At 36.3% G+C, this 18,823-nt stretch overlaps 2 protein-coding genes and 1 long non-coding RNA gene across 15 annotated transcripts in view; 1 reads left to right on the top strand and 2 right to left on the bottom strand.

Moving 5' to 3' along the window:
* Positions 1–301: 301 nt before the first annotated feature.
* LOC138900741 (uncharacterized) lies at positions 302–1,793 on the bottom strand. Its single transcript, XR_011411981.1, has 2 exons — positions 1,050–1,793; positions 302–607 (listed from the first exon to the last, which is right to left on the bottom strand). It is a non-coding gene; the product is annotated as an uncharacterized lncRNA (long non-coding RNA).
* A 1,735-nt stretch (positions 1,794–3,528) lies between these two features.
* On the top strand, positions 3,529–6,314 carry LOC104088748 (UDP-glycosyltransferase 92A1-like). Its single transcript, XM_009593486.3, has 2 exons — positions 3,529–5,229; positions 5,346–6,314. Exons 1-2 carry the CDS (start codon positions 4,638–4,640, stop codon positions 6,230–6,232), a joined length of 1,479 nt encoding a protein of 492 aa, XP_009591781.1. The 5' UTR covers positions 3,529–4,637; the 3' UTR covers positions 6,233–6,314.
* A 5,965-nt stretch (positions 6,315–12,279) lies between these two features.
* Positions 12,280–18,823, bottom strand: part of LOC104088747 (uncharacterized) — a 32,783-nt gene continuing 26,239 nt past the window's right edge. For 11 of the 13 annotated variants that reach the window (XM_070188229.1, XM_070188232.1, XM_070188237.1 and 8 more), the window contains 5 exons: positions 15,824–16,610; positions 15,679–15,737; positions 14,057–14,425; positions 13,817–13,855; positions 12,280–12,987 (listed from right to left, as the gene is read on the bottom strand). In XM_070188229.1, the coding sequence (XP_070044330.1) occupies positions 12,805–12,987; positions 13,817–13,855; positions 14,057–14,425; positions 15,679–15,737; positions 15,824–16,610 (1,437 nt within the window). In that variant the 3' untranslated portion in view covers positions 12,280–12,804. Of the gene's footprint in view, positions 12,988–13,816; positions 13,856–14,056; positions 14,426–14,617; positions 14,682–15,678; positions 15,738–15,823; positions 16,611–18,823 lie in introns of those variants that run through there. The other 2 variants (XM_070188235.1, XM_070188239.1) reach the window with 2 other exon arrangements.

Genomic DNA, 18,823 nt, shown 5'->3' with positions numbered 1-18,823 from the left:
ATTTAAAATCAGGATTTTGGCAAATTCAAATAGATCCCAAGGAAAGATATAAAATTGCTTCTACGGTACCATTTGGACAACACGAATAGAATGTAATGCCATTTGGTTTTAAAAAAATGCTCCTTCCGAATTTCAAAGGATAATGAATGATATTTTTAATCCTTTTCACAATTTATTATTGTTTATATTGATGATGTTTTAGTATTTTCTACTAGCATAAAATAATATTTTAAATATCTAAAGGTTTTCTTTAATGCTATCAAATAAAATAGATTAGTTTTATCAAAAACTAAATATAGTCTTTTTCAAATCAACATCCGATTTCTTGGGCATAATATCCAACAGGGAACCATTATCCCTATTCAAAGATCCATACAATTTGCTGACAAATTTATTGACCAAATTTTAGATAAAACCCAGCTTCAAAGATTTTTAGGATGTGTTAATTATGTATCAGATTTCATTTCAAGCCTTAGCAATTTGCTAAAACCTCTCCATGATAGGTTGAAAAAACCTCCACCTCTGTGGACTTCAGTCCACACCAATGTTATCAAAGAAATCAAATTGAAATTCAAAGACCTTCCTTGCTTATCTCTCCCCGATCCTTCTGCATCCAAAATAGTTGAGACCGATGCATCAGACATTGGTTATGGTGGCATTTTTAAGCAGAAAAAAGATGACAAGGAGCAAATTGTTGCATTTGCATCAAAATATTGGAATAATTCCAAACAAAATTATCCTACAATTTAAAAAGAAATTTTAGCAATTATTTTGTACATTTTTTTATTTCAAGCTGATTTATTAAATAAATTTTTTTTGTTAAGAATTGATTGTAAAGCTGCGAAATCCGTTTTACAAAATGATGTACAAAATTTTGCTTCTAAACATATATTTGATAGATGGCAAGCTATTTTATCTATTTTTTATTTTGATATAGAATATATCAAAGGGAGCTTAAACTGTATTCCAGATTTTCTTATCCGAGAATTCTTGCAGGGGAGATAAAATGCCAAGAAAAAAGAAAGAAAAAATTTCAGATCCTCCAATACCTGTTCTTCCTCCACTTGAGGTAAATATTACTGAAGCAGTACCCAAACAGTCTGCTACAGATGTTGTTTTCAAACAACATACCATTTCAGTTGCCTCCAAGCAACTCTTAAAAGGCGCAGCTGGACCAAGCCAGCCCAAATATAGGAAGCCATCAGACTATGCCATGAGCGGACTCCCCCAAATTCATATGATAGAAAGTTCAGGACCCATTCCAATTTTTCGTCCAAAAAGATGGGCAGAAGAAGAATATCAACAAGCTTAAACTCAACTAGCACAGACCATGACTTCTCCTTGGACAAAAGGAGAATTCATGCAATGGTGCCAACTCATGGGAATTAAAGATCAAATGACCATGCCTGGCCTATTTAAAAAATAACTGGGAGATCAGTACTAATTATATAAAAATTATAGTTCCAAGGTGGCAGCACAAAGCCACGCATCTTCTTCCAACTCCGTGGCGGCCCAAAGTCACACGACCCCTTAAATTCCTGTGGTTGCTAAAAGCACCACACAAAAGATATTGGAGGCTACAAGCTCCATTGCAGGTACAGGATGTCGATCCAACATCTCAAAAACCACAACTAATCAGGCACTTTCTTCACCAGTGCCACAACCTATTTCTTCAACAAAAGTTCCTCCTTCGAGGAACCTACTTATATTAAGAATGAAAGTGTTTACCCACGCATTCAGATTGAACCAAAATTCTGGCATTCCAACCTCGAGGAGGTAGCTAAGAAAATACTTAGCCCTTCAGCCAATTTTGTTCAAAACATCCATAAATATACACAAAAATACTATGAATTTATTCTCATAGATATCAGTTCCTGCTTGTTTAAGCCTCACAAAGAAAAACAAACCCAATCATATGTCACGCATATTATGGTGTGGATTAACAAAATAATCTCACCAAAAGAATGGGGAACCATCCAGCCAAATACAAAAGACTTTCTCAGCCTTTTGATTCGTAATTTTACAATTATTACGACTACCAGACATCATGGATGAATGCTTTCACCTTCCAAAACCAACTTGGAAAGCATTCATGGTTCATCCTCTAGAGTAAACAATTAACCTCTGAATTCCCTTAGTGGTTTATACATCAATGGTATCCTGCATATGGTCATAGAGTTAAAATCCTCCCAGCACCAGTAAAAGAAGGATATGATTATTTCTGCCACAGGTTTTCTAGTGAGTAGCAAATACCCATACTCCTATAATTTTCCCACAGATTTCATATCCCATGGATATACTCCCAGACGTTTTCCTTCCATAAGCCAGAAAGACATAAAGGACTACTGTGGTTAGCCCTCCAAGGCCACTGCAAATGGTACAAAATGTAGGATTCATCTGAAGCCTATGTGCCAGCAGTAGACAAGTGGTTTCTATCTCATCCGCAGTATCTAGCTATAACAGATGTGCCGAAATATTATTTTTACAACAAAGTCCATTGCAAGTGCACAACTAGCCGGTTCCAGCAACATGCTTGATTTTATTCACCAAATGAAAAATATTCTTGATTCTCTCAAGACACAAATTCCAGGTCAACAAAATCAAGCATCTTCGTCTGAAAAATGATCATCATCATCATCAGAAGACCCTGATTTAATGTTCTGAGAAATTAATCAGAAATTACATCAGCGTGACAGCACAATGATATCACAATTGACATCATCCATGACATCAGCTAGCACTTACTCCTAATGACATCATGGATGACATTAGAAAACACTATGTAATTTTTAGTTTTTGGCTATAAATAACCCCCCATATCACTTGTAAAAGACACAACTTACACTACCACTTGAGAAAGAATTCTCTCCCCCTCTCTAAAATTGGTTAGAGCTCTATCTCTAAGTATATTATAAGTTTTTAACTTGTATTATCAATTTTTTTTTTTCATTTTAAATAACAATCAAGTTTTTATTTACTTTACTCTTGCTCACTTACTCCATTTATATTACTCTGCATTATGGTCGGTTATACCACCTAAATTACTTTGTCGCATTTTATTTACATGGTTGGCTCTGCCCCATAAATTTATTTATTTGCACTCTAATTTACTTTATTCTACAGGTTTAATTATCTTATTGTTACTTGCTTCCTGTCCTTACATTTATTTATTTTTTTCCTAATCTTTTAGGGGCTTCGCTTCTGGTCCCCTTGGTATATATATAGTTAAGATTAAGAATATATATATATATATATATATATATATATATATATATATATATATATATATATATATATATATATATATATATATATATCGACCGACCACTTTTGTATTTTGCCCAAATATAAGAGGACAAGACGCATTCAGAACAAAAGCCCAGGAGGAATTTGGGCTTGTGATTTTGAAAGGAAAAATGAGACATTATAGCCTATGTAAAAATAATAGCCGAAAAGTTGTATAAAATTTGTATAATTTTTGTATATATATATATATATATATATTTTGTATATTTATTATATACAAAAATTATACAAATTTTATATACTTTTTCGGCTACCAGATATAAATAATTTCTGGCGTTGGCTAAAAGTGATAATACCCCTTTTTGAAACACGACCCAATCTTATCTATGGCCCAAAAACTTTAGGGATCCACAATACACTTTACTATGATAGTACGATGACATGTTTATGCAAAATACTGTTGTAATATCATCTTAATTATATATAAGCACATAAAAAAATATTTTACATATATACACGGTACAACTCCGGAAAGAAATCCAGTAAATATGGCTCCACCACTATGGAGGCTATGAGCAATTCAATTTCGATGCCTGTTATTAAGAATTAAGAACACTGTACATGCACAAAGTAGAAGTATCTTGCGAGCGAGCGGCATGTTAGTATTCCAAAGTAAAAAAGGAAACCAAAAACAAAACAAAAAGAGGGAATGGAGAAAAAGAAAAACTGAAACAACAAAGATTAAAGGAAATATTAAAAAGGGTATATATTTTAAATTAAATTATATACTTATTTTTACATGTATTAACCATATCATAGTAGGTTATTTACTATACTATATTTTTTCAGATTTCCAGATCATGCTTGTTACATACAGTAACCTAATATTGTAGATAATTTAACATGATGGTGCAAAACAATTATACACTTTTATAAAGCCAAATAAGCTTCTGCAACATGTATAGGTCTTTCTTTTAAATTTGTCCTACGGCTTCTTCCAAAAAATAGCTGCACAAATATTCAAACAATACAAGTATAGATATTTCAACTACTATGTCACTTTCCACACATTTTCTTGATCAGGTTGTTACTCCACTATTTAAAGAATCAAGTAAGACAAATACCTGACCAAAATGTTTTATTATATTTTACATTTTGGAATTGATGGTCTGTTAAGAATATATTCACATGGTTTCCAAAATCTCTCTTTTATTAAGAATTAAAAAAAGACTTGATAATGATAGCAGATCATAATTCAAGAAATTCAAAGAGATAAAGCTTAAAAACTTACTTCATGGCCTCTATATATCTTAGTCCAAGAACTATACTCAAACTCTCTATATTTTCTCTCTCACACACAGAGCTATAGTTTCTTCTATACACTCTTGTCAATGGCACAAAAAAGAGAAAACATAGTAATGTTTCCATTAATGGCACAAGGCCATTTCATCCCCTTTTTAGCATTAGCTCTCAAACTAGAGCAAGAAAAAGGTTATTACATAACCTTTATCACCACCTCTCTCAATATCAAGAAACTCCGTCCATCTATTCCGCCACAATCCTTCATTCGTCTCCTCGAAATCCCTTACGATAGCACATCCCACGGCCTCCCTCCCAACACTGAATCCACCGAGAATCTGCCACTTCCGCTCTTCATCCGATTCCTCGAATCCACTCCCTCTCTCAAACCAGCCTTCACTAAAATCATGTCCAATCTTTTTCTTGAAGAAAATTGCTCTAGGCCACCACTTTGTGTCATTTCAGACATGTTCTTTTCATGGACAGCTAAGATTGCTCATACATTTGGAATGTTTCATGTTATATTCAATGCTGGTGGATGTTTTGGTATGGGGGCTTATCATTCAACTTGGATAAATCTTCCTCATGTAGGAAAAAAATCAGATGATGAATATTTTCTTCCTGGTTTCAAAAACTGTAAGATTCTTGTTAAAGAATTGACTGAAGAAATTAGAGCCATTACAGGTAACTGCCGATTCAGGATTTAAACTCAATGAATGTTCTTAGCAACATAATACATTGAACTATAGAAATTACGAAATATTAGTGTTTTTTACATATACGATTTACGTTTTTTACAGGACCTGTGCCATTTCCTCAGACCATGTTTCAAGAATGGCTAGAGACTGATGGAATGTTGTTTAATACAGTGGAGGAGATGGATTTGATGGGATTGGCTTATTATAGAAAGCAATTCCCTTGTCCAATATGGACAATAGGACCAATTGTTTCATCATTTGGTAGCAAAGCAAGAGCTGGAAAATCATCAGAAGCAGAAAGTGTTTCAAAGATTTGTGCAAATTATCTTGACACCAAGTCTCCAAGTTCAGTTCTTTATGTAGCATTTGGTTCTCAATGTACACTAACAGAGTCACAAAGAGAGAACTTAGCCAGAGCACTTGAATCTAGTGGGGTAAATTTCATATGGATAAATAGGAACTCATCAAATATTAATCAAGAAAAGGAGTGGTTACCAAGAATTCAATATAGTAAAAAAGGACTTATAGTCCAACAATGGGCACCGCAAATGGAGATTTTGTCACATAAATCAATTGGCGAATTTTTGAGTCATTGTGGATGGAATTCAGTAATGGAAGCTCTTACAAATGGAATTCCAATTCTTGGATGGCCAATGGGAGCAGAGCAGTCTTTTAATGCAAAGATGTTAGAGGAAGAGCTTAAAGTTTGTGTTAGAATAATGGCTAGTGGAGTAGTAATTAGCTCTGATATAAAGCACGAGGAGATAGTGAAGAAAATTGAGATTATTATGAAGGAAACACAAGGAAAGGAGATGAGAAAGAGAGCTTTAATGGTGAAAGAGATGATTCACAATGCTTCTATTACTACTAAAGAAGGTTTAAAGGGTTCTTCAGTTATAGCCATTGATGAGTTTCTTAATGCTGCATTTTGTATGAGGAAGAACATTTTTGGATCACCAGAAAAACTGTTATATGCATTGATAGCATAAAGTTGTTTTTAAAAAAAAATTAATATCTGCTCTATTTTTTTTACTGTTAATGTAATTCATCAAAAAACTATTTTTCTTTTCATGTTTTCATTCTTATAATCTGATTTATATTCTTCCAATGATGTGTAACACTGCCTATATATATATATCTGCAAACTGCATACCAATTTCAGAGGCAAATCCAAAACTTAACGTTAATGTGTTAAAAATGAATGCAATTACTATGTATATGAGTCCTTTAGTATTTTTGTATATGTATACATGATTAGAGTTGAAAGCAATTATTGAATACCATCTCAAGCCACCTATGACGAAATCGGACCACATTTAAAAAAACTGACCATAGCTTATAGAAACTAAACTTAAGGCAATAAGATTCGGATAAAATTCTAAGTCCTTTCAAGAAACTAAGACATTTTTCTCTTCTTCCTAAGGATATAAGACATCCAGCAATCTCTGCATGTCATCTGTGTTATCAAAGGCGAAAAGCGTAAAAAAAACTCTAAGGTTTGTGGGAGCTTTAACCGCAAAGCGCAAATAAAGCGTGAGCTTTAATGAAAAAAGCGCAACGGGAAAAAAAGTATATATATATATATATATATATATATATATATATATATATATATATATATATATATATGTGTAGTCCAAAACCAATAATTATAAACATGAATAACACATATATAGATAAAAAATTGAAAAATAATTAAAATAAAATGAAATATCAGTTGTTTAGTGTCGCCTTTTCAGGATTACACTCATCGGCAAGGAAAAATATGCCTTAGAGCCTTGATGCGACACAAAAGCGCCCCCAAAGCAAGGCGAAGCGCTCAACATGTTTTGAGCCTCGCTTCAGGGCTTAAGCGCGTCATTGACAACACTGCATGTCATTGGAGGGTGGACTACAAATATTTTGCAGTTCCATTTTCTAGTTTTTTTCTTCATAACCATTTTGTTAAAAGAAACAGTTTTTTTTTTCTTCTGAAACCCAATTATTTTGTATTCCTGAAACGAAATAATCATTTTAAAAAAATGTTTCTGTCTGCAATGTTATTAATCATCTAGTTCAAGTCTTTATTCTGCTCATAATGTAAATATGGCTAAAATGAAAAATAAAAAGTTTTATGGTTCAACGAATCTAATCACATGCATTATTTTGGCACACTTAGTACTAGCTGAAAAATTATTAAAACAATTGTATAATTTTACTTTTGTAGGGCTATGAAAATTCAAACTCAAATATCAAGAGATAAATACTAAAGAGGTGTAATGGAGGGAACATAGATTCAAACGTCTCAATCTTTTGTAAAAACTAAATCCTTTAAGCCTTCGAAGAATATTACATAAATTAAAAGGTTAAGCTCATATCAACCTGCTAAAAGATTGTAATTCTAATGCCTAGCATATACAGCTAACAAAATAGAAAAAAACACAGCGGCTTGGAATCACAGGAAACTTCACATCAATATACAGTAGTGCAAGAACTTAAATTAATTTTACCTTAATTCGCATAGGGGACCGGGATATACTGCTAGGGGATTTGGGGCATTCGGAGAGTCTCCGTGACTTTAGGTATTGCAGGCGCATTAAGGTGGAGGAGGTCGCGTGGGCTTTGCGTAAGATGAGTACGGGTAGAGCACCCGGGCCAGACGAAATTCCGGTTGAGTTTTGGAAGTGTGTGGGTAGAGCAGGCTTGGAGTGGCTGACAGGACTGTTCAATGAAATTTTTAGGACGAAGAGAATGCCGGATGAGTGGAGGTGGAGTACAGTGGTACCATTGTACAAGAACAAAGGTGATATCCAATTTTGTAACAATTATAGGGGTATCAAGTTACTAAGTCATACCATGAAAGTTTGGGAGAGGGTGGTAGAGGTGAGGGTGAGGAGGAAAGTATCTATATCCGACAACCAGTTTGGGTTCATGCCGGATCGCTCGACCGCGGAAGCTATCCACCTAATTAGGAGGTTGTGGAACAGTACAAGGATAAGAAGAAGGATCTACACATAGTGTTTATCGACTTGGAGAAAGCATATGACAAGGTCCCTAGGGAGGTGCTCTGGAGATGTCTTGAGGCAAAGGGTGTGCTGGTAGCTTACATCAGAGCGATCAAGGACATGTATGATGGAGCTAAGACTAAGGTTAGGACTGTGGGAAACGACTCAGAGCATTTCCCGGTTGTTATGGGTTTACACCAAGGCTCTGTGCTTAGCCCGTTCTTATTTGCATTGGTGATGGATGCATTGACAAACCATATTCAAGGGGATGTGCCATGGTGTTTGTTATTCGCTGATGACATAGTCCTAATTGATGAGACGTGAGATGGTATTAACGAGAGGTTGGAGGCATGCCATCGAGTCTAAGAGTTTCAAGTTAAGCAGGACTAAGACAGAGTACCTGGAGTGTAAGTTCAGTGCTGAGTCAAGGGAAGTAGGCAGGGACATGAGGCTTGGATCACAGGCAGGGGCGGCCCGACGAGTTTTGTGGCCTAAATCCAAACTTTACGAAGGACCTTAACTTTTCTTTTCTTTTTTTAAATTATTTATTTATTTGAAGTCTATTTTCTAGCATTTCTTAGATACAAAGTTATTAATAATTTTCTTATAATAAATAACTCCTAATAAATCTTTCTTAATTGACAATATTGTTAATTCATTTAATCTTTATTGAGACATTGTTTATCTTAGGTGAGATTTTATCAATTTTAACTTTGAAAATTTCTTTCCGCTAAAAAGGAAACAAGAGTTATTACCTATATTCCATAAGTAATATCGGCATTGGAAAAAGAATCAATTTTTTTTATTTGACCGAGTGTATCAGTTAAACTGTTATCTTCTAATTATACTATTTTTCTTAATATTTTTAATTCTGATAATAAATCTAAATCGTCAATATCGAATTGATTATCATGCATTAAGGAACATTCAAGATTAAGGTAATATGTTTTCAAAATTTTATCATCTAGTGATCTTAATCTTTACCGCTAAATAGAAAACCAAATATATTTTCATATGCTTCGAATTGTTCAAATCTATTTTGAAGTAAAAACAAATAGCCTTGTCTACTATGTATACAGTAATAAATTCCAAAGGGCTCTTCGAAATATTTTGAGATTTTATTTTCAACATTCTAATCAAATTGTTACTTCTTATATATCATACGTTTCTTACGAACTTCGGGTTCAATATTCATTTCAAGTGCAATTTTCTTGGCAGAAATCATAGCAGTTGCAAATCCTTCTTCTTTATACTTGTTAAAGAAAGAAATCAAAAAATTTCACTTCAAAGAACATTTAAACTTATACATAGCCTATTAGGTGTAACAAAAAATGGGGCTCCTATAAATGTAGGGCCTAAAGAAGTTGCTTTACTTGCTTTATGGAAGGGCCTCCCTTGATCACAGGTCATCCCCAAGAGAGGTAATTTCAAGTACCTTGGGTTAGTTATCCAGGGGGATGGAGAGATTGACGAGGACGTCACTCACCGTATAGGGGCAGGCTGGATGAAATGGAGGTTAGCATTTGGAGTCCTGTGTGACAAAAAAGTGCCATCAATACTCAAAGGTAAGTTTTATAGAGTTGTGGTTAGACCGACCATGTTGTATGGGGCAGAGTGTTAGCCGATCAAGAGCTCTCATATCCAGAAGATGAAGGTAGCATAGATGAGGATGTTGAGATGGATGTGCGGAACTAGGACGGATAAGATTATGAATGAGGATATTCGGGAGAAGGTGGGCGTGGCCCCTGTAGATGACAAGATGCGGAAAGCGAAACTCAGATGGTTCGGGCACGTACGGAGGAGAAGCCTTGATGCCCTTGTGAGGAGGTGTGAGAGGTTGGCTTTGGTTGGTACGGGAAGAGGTAGAGGGCGACCTAAGAAGTATTGGGATGAGGTGATCAGGCAGGACATGGCATGACTGCAGATTTTCGAGGACATGACCCTTGATAGAAAGGTCTGGAGGTCAAGCATTAGGGTTGTAGGCTAGGGGTAGTCGAGCTTTTTCTACTTCATACCGGGGGTGAGGCGGGTTTGATAGGGTTGATCTTAGACGATTAGGTGTTAATGTTGAGTCCAGACTATCTTTTCTATTTATCATAGCCCCGGGCCTTAATTACTGGTTATTGTTATTGCATGTCATCTATTTTATGGTTTTTATGCTGCTATTACTATTTCTATGATTTCTGCTGATGTTACTGATGAATTGTCTCTTCTTATTTTATTTCCGTCTTCCTGAGACGAGTGTCTATCGGAAACAACCTCTCTGCCATATCGGGGTAGGAGTAAGATCTGCGTACATACTAACCTCCCCATACTCCACTTTGTAGGATTTTACTAGGTCGTTGTTGTTGTCGCATATGTGCCTCAACAACACTTTTGTAGTCCCAATCTAGGCTGAGATAAGTTGTCATAGTTTTTTAATTCGACATTTAATAAAGTCTCCACATTTCTTATAATTTATTAGAACTACGGAGGCTTTACTATGACGTGGAATTAAATGAAGAAGACAATTGTTCCGGCTCTCTGGACATACTGTAATAATTATATATGTATGCAATAGCAACAACAACAACAACCCAGTAAAATCTCACAAGTGGAGTCAGGGAAGGGTAGAGTGTACGCAGACCCCATTCCCTAGAGGGGTAGAGAGGCTATTTCCGAAAGACTCTCGGCTCAAGAAGAAGAAAATAACAATAGGCAATGGGTCAGTTAATAATAGAAGCTAGAAAAATAATATCAGCATCTTAAGAAACAGAAAATAGATGGAAAAAGCAATAACAATAACCAGTAATAATGCCATAGAAAATAGTGTGGAAACTACATAAACAGTGTGGAACTACATAAACCACTAACGACCCAAGGCGAAACATTACCAGCCTAGCCCCGCCCCCGACACCACGTATAAAAAATCTCGACTCCCTCCTAACCTACAACCCTAATGCTCGACCTCCACACCTTCCTATCAAAAGCCATGTCCTCGGAGATCTGAAGTCACGTCATGTCCTGTATGATCACCTCACTCCAATACTTCTTAGGCCGCCCTCTACCTCTGCTCATACATGTCAATTTCAACTACTCATACCTCCTAACTGTGGCATCTATGCTTCTCCTCTGCACCTGCTCGAACCATCTAAGCGTCGCTTCCCGCATCTTGTCGTCCATAGGAGTCACGCCACATTCTCTCGAATATCTTCATTCCTAATCTTATCTGCTCGCACATCGATCTCAACATCCTCATTTCTGACACTTTCATCTTCTGGGTTTGAGAATTCTTGGTTGCCCAACACTGAGCCTCATACAGCATGGCCGGTCTAACCACCGCTCTATAGAACTTGCCTTTAAGTTTCGGTACCACTTATTACACAGGACTCCAGATGCTAACCTCCATTTCATCCACACTCCTATATGATACATGACTATATATGTATGCAATATATAAGAATATAGAGAGGGAACAACTATCATTAATCATCCTCGAATCCTCCAATAACATTAACAACATTTTTCAGAAAATAAGAACTCGTGTTCCGGTGCTGAAACCATAACAAAAGAAAAAGGAAAAAAGACTAAGGATGTTTTGAGAAAATTAGAGATGATGAGAAAATATATATATATGGATTATTTTCTTGTCGAGACCTTTACTTTTTTTCATCACGTGGAAGTAGAATTAATTCTTATTTATTTAATTCTATCCATGTGGAGAGGAAAGAAATATCTATGCTCAACTATTCTGGTATATTTTTAATGGGAGTTTTTGGTGTTGCATTATATGGTTCTAAGGAACCAAAAATAAATTTTGAAACATTAGTTAATCAGTCATATCTAAAGTTTTAACTGGGAAATACTCTAATGTTACTTATGGAGAAAAGGTTATATCAAGTTTTAATTTTTTTTTATTTTGCTCTCTCTCTCTTGAGTATTTGCATTATTCAATTTAAACAATTATTCTTGCATATGTTCCATAATCAAGTAATTGTAGAAGACTCAACAACTTTTTAAGAGAACCTATGACTATCTTGAATTTTGGTGATTGTATGGGGTTTATATTCCTCTTGAACCAAGTATTATTCCCAAGTAATTAATTCCTATTTATACCTCTCGTTACCACAAGCAAGCTTTTCATAATTCTCTTGTGCGCACTGTAATCATGTCACTGGCTTTTCACTACGGCACTAATATTCTAGTATGGTGAACTAGAAAGGATTTCAGTTGGTGGAAAGCAATCAGATATGATTGTGTCATCCAGTATGCTTGCTCATGTACCTCTCTCCTAAAAGAGTAAGATAATTGTGTGTGTGTGTGGGGGGGGGGGGGGGGGGTTGGAAGGTAGAACTTATTATGATCTACAACTCCTTTTGTGAGAACTCTCACAATTACCTAATGCATACAGTACTTCTCTAACTAAAGTTAGCTGTACAAAATGATAAACTACTGTATCTCTGGCTTCCTCTTTTGAGACTTTACAACCCCAAAATGAACAAAATAAGCATCCAAAAAAACATAGTTCTGCACAAAACCCTGATAAATTATAAGAACGGTAGATCAGTGCTTGTACTTACAGATAGATGTTTCCATTTTTACAAAAGGGAAGTACTCGTGGGATTTGCGAAGAGATGTCGTTTTAAAATAATCTTTGAATTCATGAATTGTCTTCCAAGAAGGCCACTGAGAATTGCAGGTGGCCCAGCTTTAGTTTCAAACATTTTTTGCGCAATGATATGGTTATCCAGAATCATCATCTCTAACAAAGTTCTGCAACTCTTTAAGACAAAAAGGCAATATATTAGCATTTCACAGAGGCATCCACTTCCAACCAAGAGGTTGCGAGTTCGAGTCGCCCCAAAAGCAAGGTGGGAGTTTTGGAGGGAGGGAGCCGAGGGTCTATCGGAAACAGCCTCTCTACCCCAGGGTAGGGGTAAGGTCTGCGTACAAACTACCCTCCCCAGACCCCACTAGTGGGATTATACTGGGTTGTGGTTGTTCTCAGAGGCATTCAAAGCATGTACTAACAACCTTTCTCTAAAATCATCTAATTTGGAATTCTAAGTTACAGATTTTCATACAATATTACAGAATCTGGCACTTTTGATCACTAAGAAAGAAACTGTATACTTCCTCAGCTAAGTAGCAATATATGATAGACATTACTCTAGTGCAAACCCCAGAACTACAGAAGTTCTTGGAAAGAAGTTGAATGTCAAAGGTGGTATTTATAAGCTCTCAGGTACTTGGCTCCACGATTAGATAAATGGGAGAAAAACTAGTCCAATTAAACTTAGATTGCAAATCTCTTTATAGCAACAAATACTTGGCAGCAAGAAGATGCAGTTAAGACTGATAAGTTTTGAACAAGAGCAATAAATTACATTCATTTTTGGGAGGACAAGGCCGAGAAGGTCCTCGGATATTATTTTACCAGAACTGTAACCATGTAATTCAGTTCATATGATAAATAGAAAATTCAGGTCACACTATGAAATCATTATGATCTTTTCCCGGGGTGACTTCTGTTTGTTCAGTCAATCGGAAACGTACACTGGGGCACTGATGAATAGTTTGTTCATGGAAAGTTTACAAATGGATATATACCTGAGGATTCAGACCATGCATCTGGTCAATAACATTATCCTGCAACAAAAATTAAAAGATGCATTTATAAGTTCATATCGGGAAGAGGCTTCATCATAAATAATGACCGTAGTAATCACTTTCTATCCATGCAAATTAACCGTGCCAACATCACTTCTGTAATGGTCTACAGCTACATGTCATAATCAACTGATATGCACCACATTTTATATAAGATACCGTAAGTTTAAAAGTGCATACCTCTAGAATTCCTGGATTCTGCATTATGATACCCAGAGCACGAGACACAAGTTTTCTGTAGACAATGTTGTTGACAGTGCCATCACCATCAATCCAAAACAATATTGGCTTACAGAAATGAGATTTTGCAGTTTGGAAGTCCAGTGAATCATGTCCATTTGTGCTTTGCCTTTCAAGTAAAGGTTCAGAAGGTTGCTTTTGATCAGTGGGATTATGGAGTTCAGCGGCTTCATATTTGCTTGGTGCTGCCCCTTTAGAAACTCCCGCAGGAATGACCAAAGAATCTTGTCGAGCAACAGACACAGTGGACAAGACATACTTAGAACGATATAACGAATCAACCACATGAACAGAATCATAAGCATTGACCTGCATTGAAGGTTCAATAGGTTATAGGCGCAAATTACAGAAAGTGGAAATCTCCCCCAATTAATCATTTCATATCTTGTCTCTCTGTAGCATCACTGAAAAACCATTACCAATTTACCAAGATGAAAGGAGCAGGGAAAAGGATCAATCGTAAATCAGATAATGACAAGATGTCTATCTTTGCCAACTTACACCCTTTTCTACTCCATAGGTGTGTATCAATCATGCGAATTTGTCTGGTGGATAAGACATTTACCTGCACCAGGGCATTGACTTAGCTTACTTGGAACAAACATACTAATAGCCTGTTTGGCCAAGTTGTTTTGGACCAAAAATGTTTTTTTTAAGCCAAAAGTGCTTTTTTCCAAAAATTGAAGTGTTTGGCTAAGCTTTTGAAGAGAAGCAGAAGCAGTTTTGGAGAAGCAGAAAAAAGTAGCTTCTCTCCAAAAGCACTTTTTTGAAAAGCACTTTTGAGAAAAATACACTTAGAAGCAGGTTTTAAAAGTTTGGCCAAATACTAATTTGAGAAGTGTTTTTCAAATTAATTAGCCAAACACAAACTACTTCTTACCAAAAGTACTTTTGAGAAAAAACACTTCTCAAAATAAGCTGATTTTTGCAGCTTGGCCAAACAGGCTATAATTCCTTGTTTTCTGGCACAACCCTCAATAAATAGTTTGTGTAGTTTTACGATCTATCCTCTTTCTAGAGGGGGGCATTTTTCTGGACACTATTACCAATACAAAAGGGAAAAAAGGTTACATGGTCCAAAGTATTGCAGTATACAAATTCCTCTATCTAAACCAACCAGGCCTTGGAAAAGGGAAACGAACCATATCACTATTCCCACTATAAGAAATAATCCATCCATCTCATAAAGATAGATCTAGTTTGATTGGAGTGGAGTTTAAGAGAGTAAATGTTTGAATTACATTTCCAAGTTGATAGAGAAGTGCTTAAATAATAGTTTGAACTTTGAAAGAGTGGAATAGTTAATTGAAAATATGTCACATCAAGTTGAAACAATACAAACTTGTAGTAATAAACCTATACTAATAAGAATTTTTGGAGGGACTTAAATTTACCATTTGTCGAAATAGTTCTAGCTTTTCCAGACTGACCAAAAAAAAAGGAGGTCAATTTTAATGGAATGGAGAGAGTACTTCTCTGCCTACTTTCTTTTATACTTGTCTAATCTCAAATTACCACCACTAGGAAAAAAAATTAAAATTGACAACTACAAAGCATAGTACCTTCAATACTTGTCCAAAAGTTTCAAGGACGTCGATAATAACGCCCAGCATCTTTTCCCCTGATAAGGGACAAAAACTCATCGCATCACTCTTGTGATATTTTAATCAAACAGAAAAGTAATGTGAAAAAAGAAGGGTTTCATACCCTGAACATCCACAGACATTGAGATTTCTTTCATGCTTAGACCCTGGTCACCAGCCTTTTGAACGGCTAAAAGTAAAGACCTATAGAGCCCTGGGTTAAGTGCAGAACTTTCCTTTTTAGAAGAAAAGGAGCAAAACTGTTCAGCACAGCTTGCCATGGCTTCCCAGAGCAACTCTTTGGAAGACACTGCTGTGTATCTGTAATTCTCATTCTCATGTGTTTCCTTTACATGATTTTGTCCTTCGATGTGAGATGCACTACTGCTAGCTTCAAGAACTGACATGAACTTGACTTGATTATCTTCACCAATTTGTGTCAAGGGCTGATAGTCATCATCTTTAAAAAGTTCTACAGCTTCTCTGCTTAAAAATGTTGCACGGCTCAAGGATAAAGTAATATCAGGAAAACCCTTTGCTCTGCGACCCTCACCTTCGCCAATCAACCATGGTCTCAATTTCTTACTCCTGTTTCCATCCCAAAACTCACAAATATTATGTTTACGTTTGAAAGTTCTGGCATCCTTAGCCTCTCCAATGCCTTCATCTGGAAGGCATGGTATAATTGACAGTTCTCCTGAAGACAATAGACCACATAAAGTTAAGACATCACCACATTGCATGTCCGGCGGAAGAACAACCCCACCATTTATCATCTCTTTTTCTCTTTGATGCAGCCAGGTTGAAAATCTAGCTGCTTGTGCTCCAGTTTCTCTTTGAAGCAGAGATAAAAACATACTATTCAAGATGTTCGGAGGAAAAACAACGGTGCCTTTGGCTGCAGTCCTGATCTGCATAAAAGTGAAGGTGAGGACATTTAGTATAATAAGGAGAGAATAATTGCAGATGCTGCCATCGATTAAAAAAAAATCTGCACTTCGCTACACATATCCTTCTATACCAGTTTCACTGAGTCATCTTACTATTAGGGAGTGGCTTAGAGAAACAGGGTAACCAGGTTGGTCTCACTTGCAAACTACCATCCAAGAAACTATGCTAATACCCTAACGGGGCACTTGTATCGACAAAGCTATGCTTCTTAATACCTGGACACAAATACTGGCCCTACACTACAACTCTCCTGTTGAGAAGCTCCATCAATCATAGACACAAGTAAACAACTAACAGATACTACTTTTTCCCATTATTCCATGCAATACTTAGTTATTCCTTCTGAAAAATTCCTTTACTTTCCAGTTGAACAAACATGAAAATTTGCAGTAAAATATGTTTGCTCAAAACATGACACTAGCCAATGCAGCCAATGACTGCTTGAATTTTTCTCAAATATATAATGCTGATACTATACTCAATTGTTTTATAAACGAAGGCCAGTGGCACATGGTCCAAAACTCGGTGGATAAAGGGTCCATCCCTCTACTCTTCACTTAAATACCGAGCTTTTGTCTGATATTAATTTCTTAAATCTTTTATATGAAATGTTTCTCCTGCTTTGCACATAATGTGACATAATTTGACTGGAACATGTGAGAAGGCACGTGAGAAAATATGTTATTGATATTAAATGATAAATACAATACAAGAGGTCCCTATTTATAGCTATACACTACAAGGAGATATTACTCCTCTTCCAATGTGGGACAAGACTACACTATACATATCTATAAACTAACACTCCCCCTCAAACCGGTGCATACACATCATATGTACCGAGCTTGTTACACATGTAGCTAATACGAGAACCAGTAAGAGACTTAGTGAAAATATCTGCTAGTTGATCATTCGACTTTACAAACTTTGTAACAATATCTCCTGAAAGTATTTTTTCTCTGACAAAGTGACAGTCGATCTCAATGTGTTTGGTCCTCTCATGGAACACCGGATTTGACGCAATATGAAGAGCAACTTGGTTATCACACACTAGTTCCATCTTGCTGATTTCTCCGAACTTTAACTCCTTGAGCAACTGCTTGACCCAAACTAACTCACACGTCGCTATAGCCAAGGCCCGATATTCGGCTTCGGCGCTAGATCGAGCAACTACATTCTGTTTCTTGCTCTTCCACGAGACCAAATTACCTCCTACTAGAACACAATATCCAGACGTAGAACGTCTATCAAAAGGTGATCTTGCCCAATCAGCATCTGTGTACCCAACAATCTGCTCGTGGCCTCGATCCTCGAATAGTAATCCTTTGCCTGGAGCTGACTTTATATACCGAAGAATGCGAACAACTGCATCCCAGTGACTATCACAGGGAGAATCCATAAACTGACTTACAACACTCACCGGAAAAGAAATGTCAGGTCTAGTCACGGTGAGGTAATTCAATTTGCCAACCAACCTCATATATCTCGTAGGGTCTCTAAGAGGCTCCCCTGTCTAGGCAGAAGCTTGGCATTCGGATCCATAGGAGAGTCAATAGGTCTGCAACCCATCATTCCAATCTCCTCAAGAATGTCTTAGGCATACTTCCGCTGTGAAATAACAATACCTGAGCTAGACTGAACGACCTCAATACCTAGAAAATACTTCAATCTACCCAGATCCTTAGTCTGGAAGTACTGAAAGAGATGTTGCTTCAGATTAGTAATAGCATCTTGATCATTGCCAGTAATAACAATATCATCAACATAAACCACTAGATAAATACACATATTAGGAGCAGAATGCCGATAAAACACAGAGTGATCAGCCTCACTACGAGTCATGCCGAACTCCTGAATAATTATGCTGAACTTACCAAACCAAGCTCGAGGGGACTGTTTCAAACCATATAGTGACCTGCGCAATCTGCAAACACAACCATTAAACTCCTCCTGAGTAACAAAATCAGGTGGTTGCTCCATATAAACTTCTTCCTCAAGATCACCGTGGAGAAAAGCATTCTTAATGTCTAACTGATAAAGAGGCCAATGACGTACAACAACCATGGACAAAAAGAAACGAACATATGCTACTTTATCCACGGGAGAGAAAGTATCACTATGATCAAGCCCAAAAATCTGAGTATATCCTTTTGCAACAAGACGAGCCTTAAGC

Source organism: Nicotiana tomentosiformis, chromosome 11 (assembly GCF_000390325.3).
Source record: "Nicotiana tomentosiformis chromosome 11, ASM39032v3, whole genome shotgun sequence".
In the NCBI taxonomy this organism is placed as follows: domain Eukaryota; kingdom Viridiplantae; phylum Streptophyta; class Magnoliopsida; order Solanales; family Solanaceae; genus Nicotiana; species Nicotiana tomentosiformis.
Note: the sequence above shows the minus strand (reverse complement) of the source record. Positions and strands in the feature narration are given on the sequence as shown.

Excerpts from the sequence above, each read along its gene's own strand:
- LOC104088748 (XM_009593486.3), top strand. The coding sequence starts at position 4,638 with ATGGCACAAAAAAGAGAAAACATAGTAATGTTTCCATTAATGGCACAA. Across the intron at positions 5,230-5,345 it reads AGAAATTAGAGCCATTACAG|GACCTGTGCCATTTCCTCAG; the intron begins GTAACTGCCGAT and ends CGTTTTTTACAG.